The following is a 7,391-nucleotide window of genomic DNA, read 5'->3' as shown; positions in this document are numbered from 1 at the left end:
TGGACTCAGTGGTCTCCTTCAAAAAGCAGCTGAAAACTCACCTGTTCAGGCTGGTTTTTGCGTAACCTTCATCACCACCCTTTCCTTACACTGCTCTTTCTACTTATTCCACCTTTTCCAATGATATCCCTCTTTCCTATTCATTTTCTCTCTCCCTTTACTTACATAATTTTTTAATCACATTTATAGTAATTTTTTAGCCATTTTTTAAAATCTTTTTTATACTTTCATAGTTTTTTTACGCCTTAATTTTGTAGTATTTCTTTTTCAAATTATCATGCTGAACTACAATTAAAAGCCATTTCTGACTTTCATTCATTTTTATTTTAGTCATTTTCAAACTAATTCAGGTTTGTTTGTCTTTCTTTTGGGGGGTACTGACAATTTTATCCATCCCAAAATCATTAAAACATGTCAAACTCAATGCAAAGGCAAGCATGATCAAGTGTTTATTAATACATCCATATATGCTTTAAATACATTTGGCAATATGAAGTGGTGAAACTTCAGAAACGCTGCTAGTTGTCGCACAGTTAAAGGCTACATAATCATCAAAACACTTGAAAAATGTCCTAATGGTTAAAAATAAATACTTGAGCTCAACCTGTTCAACCACTGACGGCTCAACTTCTTTTTGGATTCACTGCACACATCCAGGGGTATTTAAACATTATGTATAATTTTATAATATCTGTATTATTCTATGTGTAAAAAAAGTGCCATCAATGAAAAGTACCACAAAAGACCAAATTCTCCACTACAGCAATGTGTGAAAACACTCCACGTACCCGTGAGACGCAGCAGAAAGCAGCTCTCCTCATGTTTGACACCTGACCCCAAAATTCCACTACCTCCGCTCCGCCCCCGCCCTCCGCAGCCGCTCGCTTCCGAACACAATTTTTACTGGTACCCGCTCTACAACGGCTCCGCTCCGGTGCGGAGACCTGAGGTGCGCAAACAGGCATGCGCGGGATTTTCGAGATCTTGCGACACAGTCCGAACAACAAACGCGGAAGTTAGATCCAAACACCCGTTGTGTGGGAGAAGCATCAAAATGAACTGTTTAATCTGCCCATCATTTGTGTTGAGAGATCAGCAGTGCTTGGATCAACAAAGGCTGACTACTTTGATAGTGGAAACTGTATTTATGGCTTATTTTTGTGCATTTAAAGTTCAACCGCCATTGATAGTTGTTAATGGTTGTTAAACCTGTGCATATGAAACGAAAAACGCTTTTTGTTTATCGATTTATTGTGAAATAATGGAAGTCGTGCTTGCTCCTTTTCCTGTTAGGCGGTTGTGATTTCTGTCCATTGACTGCGGAGGTGCTCCGGCGTCCGGCAAAAATAGAATCGATCCTATTTTTGCCGGATGGCGGAACGGCGGCCGGCGCACTGCCGTAGTGGTGGAACAGCTCTGATTGACTACAACAGGACCGATTTTGCTGTGGAGTTCGTGCCGGAGCGGAGGTAGTGGAATTTTGGGGTTAGTCTGCTTTTTTGTATTTGAAGAGTTGACGTATAAATCACAGTATGTAGTGCTTGGGTCAGTGCCACATCCAACTGAGGTTAGCTGACCTCCACTCCATCCCACCCGTTTTCTACGTCCTTTAACACTTCCCTCATACCTGAGTTCAACAACAGCACTCGGGCTACTTATTCTTCTATTTCAGTTTCTTCTCGTTTTTTTTTTTAACTAAACATATTCATCTCCGTTTTATCAGTCACTTTTCTTGCGACCAGTCTTGTTCAGCACCGTGTTCAGTTCATTTAGAAGGCTGGCCGGCATGAGGCCTTCCCCACACGGAGGCGGCCGTTTGCCGGGTGTTTTCTGACACATTTGAGGTGAGACTGGTATCGGTGTGGCCTGCGAGTGTCTGGGACAGGACGGTGAAGGTGGCTTATGTGGCAAGCACACATCTGAGGGCATTCTTCTCTGAGTGGCCTCGGGGGTGCTGAACAGGTCACTGGGCTCTGGGCACATGGGCAGAGTTCGGGCTTTGGACTGGACACCGGAGAATGTAGCCGCCTTTGGTTCTCCATCGCCGAGAGAAACTGTCCGGTTTAACAGCTGCGGTAAAACCTGCAAGAAGTGCATCTACTGAGATCAACTGGATACATGTCAAAACACATTTCCTGCTGCTAAAGCCAGAGCATCTCTGAACTGTGAGTGTTGGAGGCAAGTTGGAGAAACACAAAATCGTGGAAAAAAGAATCTAATATTCAATTTTAATCACACCGACTCTGCATATTTGATAATTTTGGGTCAGATTGTATATAAAGCCAGATTTTGTGAGATTTTCGACATTATTGTCAAAACATTAAGACAGTCAAGCCTTCTTCTGGGTCACAGTTTACTCTAGTTGTATTTTGGAAGTGGTTTAAAATTTATTTCATTTTCTGTCTCACAAAAAAATAATAAAATAAAAATCAGGGTTTCCAAGCAACTCTGATTATTTAAAGGGAAAAAAATGAATCTCGCTAATTATATGAATATCTGCACCGTTTCTGTGAGATGACGACAAGACCCAGCAACTCACATGAGGATCTTTACAAACCATTGACCCATTTCTAGTATCGTAACCTTCAGGTAATTTTACTGGAGCTTCACAGCATACACACATCTCCATTTGATCCGGCCGCCCCAAAAAGACCACTGTCTGGGCCGTTACAGGGACCAACCTAGTATCTTCGTTGCTGGGAGTTTAACTTGAGCTGATTGGTTGTAACTCAGTAGGAAATGACATCAGCAATTCCACCAAACAACCAGCATTTCTAAAATTGGAGGGGTTACTGGTGAAGCGGAATAGAAGGAAAAGGCAATAAGCAGGTTGATGCTAGGGAAGCACTGAAAATATGACTTCCAAAAATTTTTCAGCCAAAAGATCTAAATCCCCGACACGACAAGTCAGGTGAACCCCGTATTGATTCCATCTTGCTCTGACCTCTTGTGGCTGCTTGCTTCATGAAATATATTCATACAATTCGGGTCTGGTTTGTTTTGAGCATAATGAGAAAGTAGTGAAGACCAATGTGCTGCACACATTTTGTAAGCAAATACAAAACGATGGTGTACTCAGGGTCAGAAAAAGAAGAGATTATGATTTTAGTACCGTAGAAACTTCTTTGCTACTCTCAGAATCCACGTTGTCCTCACAAGCACACTCCATCAAGAACATATCGTTATATCTGTCAGTTGTTGCACTTGTTCTGAATGCACTTTGTTGTAGTCTGTAGTCCTACGCAGAAACATTTAAAAGGCGCTTGACACTTTGTCTTTTTATTAGAGACCATATCTAATTTTACATTGATTTTATTGGGTTAGTACTCATTGTAGCCATGCATGCTATGGTTCTAATTATTGTTACAATCATTATTTTGGGGTTTGTGTTTTCAGCCTTGGTTTCTTCATTCCCAGTTTTTGGTTTCGGCCAAGAATTTCCATTTCGGTACATCCCTAGTTGATGCCACTTTAAAGTCACAGTTTCTAAATTGTAAAATTGGGCTGCATGGTGGCGCAGTTGTTAGCACTGTTGCCTCGCAGCACGAAGGTTGCAGGTTCGAAACTCGGCTGCGACCTTTCTGCGTGGAGTTGCGTGTTCTCCCCATGCATGCGTGGGTTTCCTCCGGGTACTCCGGATTCCCCCACAGATCACAACATGCCCTATAGGTTATAAATTGTAAGTCGCTTTGGATAAAAGCGTCTGCCAAATAAATAAACATAAACATTAATTCCCAATGTCAAAAAAAATTTGAAATGTCAAGTTTAAACAAAATAAATGTCCTTACGGGTTTGTTGGAGCAGTGATTGTATAGTGGAATCTTGGTGCTCTCTGGCACAGCACCCCCTCTGGAAACTATGACAGCGGCTTCTTTTGACTCTACGCCCTTTGAAAGGAGGTCAGATCCAAACTGAAGAAACAGTAAATATTGTAATTAGCAGTTGTTCAATGCAGGCAACAAAGACAGTTCATGTTAATTCACTGGTCTTAATAAACACTTCTGATATTTTTCAACTGCACAACTAAAAATCGTGATACAAAAACTGATTGATAGACAAAAACTTGCACGAGACTAAAGTTTAGTGAGAAAAATTAAAAACAAAAAACTAATCAGCATTGATGTTAAAGTTTGTGTACAGCTGAAAGATGAAAAATGAAAACAGTAATTCACTAAAAAGATAAAACTACTTCATAAGATAGACTCATTCTATGCAAAGCCAGATATTTCAGCCTTTATTTGTTATAATTGTGATGAATATGGTTTACAGTTTATGAAAACCCCACATTCAAAATCTCAAGAAAATGAGACTATTGTGAAAAGGTTCAGTATTGTAGACTCAAAGTGTCATTCTCTAATCAGCTAATGAATCCAGAACCAGGGTTCCTGAGCCTTTAGATGGTCTCTCAGTTTAAGTTGGATTACTGATTAAAAGAGGATTTTTGCATCATATTCTCATTTTCCCAGTTTACCTGTATTCATATGTAACAGATTTTATGACATTAATAAAATGAAGCCAGTGAAGAATTTGGCTTCCAGTAGGACATAAACCATTTAAAACATGAAACAGAAAAAAATGCTAACACGCTGCATTTTAACTAGAGGTTGACCGATATTGGTTTTTCTATTGCCGATACCGATGCTACGTAGGAGACATGGTCAGCCGATGGCCTCAATGTACTGCTAATTTTTAAGGGCAGATTTTTCGTGTCTGATATCAACAAATTTTACACCTTATCTTCATGCTAAAATGTCACTAATGACATTAGTTGATGCAAAAGATCTCTGATGCTGAATCAGTTTTTGAATTAACTGTTAAATTTTAACTTCTTGCACTGCTCAGTGTTAAAGTCTGACACATAAATACAGTTAATTAAGAGTATTTATGAAACAAATGTTATTAGTGAATGTAAAAATACATTCAAATAAAATTCTGCAGCAGCATTGGGCTTCCCGAGGATGCGCCTGACTTTAAATTGGCTTTACTAAGGACAAATATCGGCAGAAGCAATGTATAAAAAAACAGTAAATAACGTCCTGACATATCGGCTTACCGATATATTGATCTACCCCTAACTTAACTGTATAACATGCTGTAATAGTGTAAAGATGGATTTGTTTTTGCCACCTGTTGTACTTGGGTTGTGCGAGGGAATCGTTACAGTCGGTTTTGGGACATTTGTAGTATTCTTGTTAAAGAAACAGGATTTAAATATGACACTTTTGGAATTTTAGGGTTCCAGAAATGTTCTATTTTTCTGAAGAAAAATGCTTAAAAATGTTAATAAATAAATAAATAAATAAACAAATAAATAAATAAAATAAAAACTAACAGAAACATTCTCACAATAAGTTACATCTTTGTCTAGTCGTCCAAATGTCCAAAATTCTAAATTACTTACACTTTTCTGCAGTGTGACATGTTTAAAATTATTGCTAGAGGTTTGTTTTTTTTTAAAAGACAATACAGTTTTCGAGTTTTGTAAACATTAAAGATCAGTGCTAAAACTTGTTATTAAAAGAATGATCCAATATGTCAACTTCTGCCCCATGGAGTCACTTTAGAAACAGTTTTAAAGTATCTCACCACTATTTTCTCTCATGGTTTGCATCAGAGTCTAAGAGAAAACTAGCTTCAGTAGCTTTACGACCATCAACCGCTCACTTATCTAAATGGACTATGATGTTTCTGGCTTGACTAGAAAAGTCTCCTGTAAAATGGGTCGGAGATGGGTTTTGCAGTCCAACTAAATTCTGCTCTCTGGCTAAACTTTCACTTTAACAATGTCTTCTGTTAAAATCACCGTGACCTCCTCAGACCTTCACAGCTGTCTCTCCTTAACAAATCCTTATTCCATCGCCGCTAGGACCTGTCCTTGGACCTTTTGCACACGCCCCCCCAACCTGCACCACCACCAATACTCATTACACCTGAGTTCAGATATCCTCCATTGCAAGTTGCTATGGAAACTGTGGGAGCACAATGCCGACTAGCAGGTAAGAGAAGAGAAATGAAGAGCGCTGAAGCTCTCTGCTTACTTTCTGCTCTTATACTTTTTTCTCTGCCCTTCGTGGAATCCCTCTCCACAAGCCTCTCCGTTGGAAGCCGACAGTCCTAATATTTAGGGGATTTGGCTGGGGGGAGAACCTAATATTTTTTGCCGGCTCCAGCCTGTTTAGAGCATCTCCAAAGAGCGGAGGGGGAGAAAAAATTTAGTACTCGACTGCAATAAACACCTTGAATTCGTTGAAACAAATATCTTCCTTCACTTTAGATCAATCTCTCCCTGACAGTGTTGCCCTTTTAACTCGCTAACCCGAACTAAAGCACTAAAAGGCTTTCACGGTAAGCACCTGCGATCTAAACAACACCGCTGCAGCAGATGAGTTCCCATAAAGTGCTGGTGAAATGTGCTGAGAATACAACAATGCTGGGACATCTTCGTTTGATCTCTCAAGTTTAGGGAAACATTTCCACTTTGTGTCATTTACATAAAAATGAGCAAAACCTACATGTGTGTGTTCACTCTAATGAGAAAAGGAGGTCCCGTTTCATGTGAAAGAAGGGATAGCAGCTGTGAACGGAAAGAACGATCAGAGAATGTCTCCCTGTGTTTGCTTTGCCCTGCATTATTTATGTCATATGTGCTGTGTCAGCGGCTGACAGTGACAACACAGCACTCTATCTGGGGCCTAAGTACCACAATGTGATTGTTACAGTCGCCTTGACCTTATTTTTACAGCTTTTCCACATAAAGTGATTTACGCTATTGTGGAGTGACCTCGAAAACTTTCCAGTTCTTTCCCTCTTTATGTGTTTAATCCGTCAAGCGGTGCGACAAAAACAGATGATCGAGAGGGGAATTACGTTTATTAGAGTTCATCGTGTACATTTCTTCTGCGGGGCTTCCTGAAGGATAAACTTAAATCTTACATACAGACTTTTCGGTTCCATGCCATCTTACCTTCATGGTGATGATGTTTGTCACCCAGCTGACCTGCGTCTCCTTTGTGTCGCAGCAGAAGTGCCTGAGGAGAGAAAAGCTGATTGGTTTGGTCCTGTTTAATTCCAGGTGACTGGATTTGGCGAGTCATAGCACCAGTCTAGGGGGATGCATGGATGATTATCAGAAACAGACTTGACCAGAGGAGGAGTTTCTACCATTATCCATCAATAGGTATAAAAATCCATTTCTTTTGCAGCATGGATTAACGCTGCAAGTAATAATCTAGGATGACGGCTTAAGTAATACCTGCCACCAACTCAGGTCTGCTGCTGTAGTCAAGTACTGCACCCTTGTGGGACTGAATGCTAACGTCGAAGACGTTCATGTTATAGGAACCAGACTATAAATGTAAAAAGAAAAGAAGAAACTGACAACAAAGGAAGTC

At 40.0% G+C, this 7,391-nt stretch overlaps 1 protein-coding gene across 3 annotated transcripts in view; it reads right to left on the bottom strand.

The window, feature by feature from the left end:
• Nucleotides 1–427: 427 nt before the first annotated feature.
• Nucleotides 428–7,391, bottom strand: part of arap2 (ArfGAP with RhoGAP domain, ankyrin repeat and PH domain 2) — a 251,081-nt gene continuing 244,117 nt past the window's right edge. For all 3 annotated transcript variants that reach the window (XM_070546657.1, XM_070546659.1, XM_070546667.1), the window contains exons 31-33: nucleotides 6,965–7,028; nucleotides 3,789–3,911; nucleotides 428–2,082 (exon numbers count right to left, since the gene is read on the bottom strand). In XM_070546657.1, coding sequence (XP_070402758.1) covers nucleotides 1,720–2,082; nucleotides 3,789–3,911; nucleotides 6,965–7,028 — 550 coding nt within the window. In that variant the 3' untranslated portion in view covers nucleotides 428–1,719. The remainder of the gene's footprint in view (nucleotides 2,083–3,788; nucleotides 3,912–6,964; nucleotides 7,029–7,391) is intronic.

This window comes from Nothobranchius furzeri, chromosome 2 (assembly GCF_043380555.1).
Source record: "Nothobranchius furzeri strain GRZ-AD chromosome 2, NfurGRZ-RIMD1, whole genome shotgun sequence".
Lineage (NCBI taxonomy): Eukaryota > Metazoa > Chordata > Actinopteri > Cyprinodontiformes > Nothobranchiidae > Nothobranchius > Nothobranchius furzeri.
Note: the sequence above shows the minus strand (reverse complement) of the source record. Positions and strands in the feature narration are given on the sequence as shown.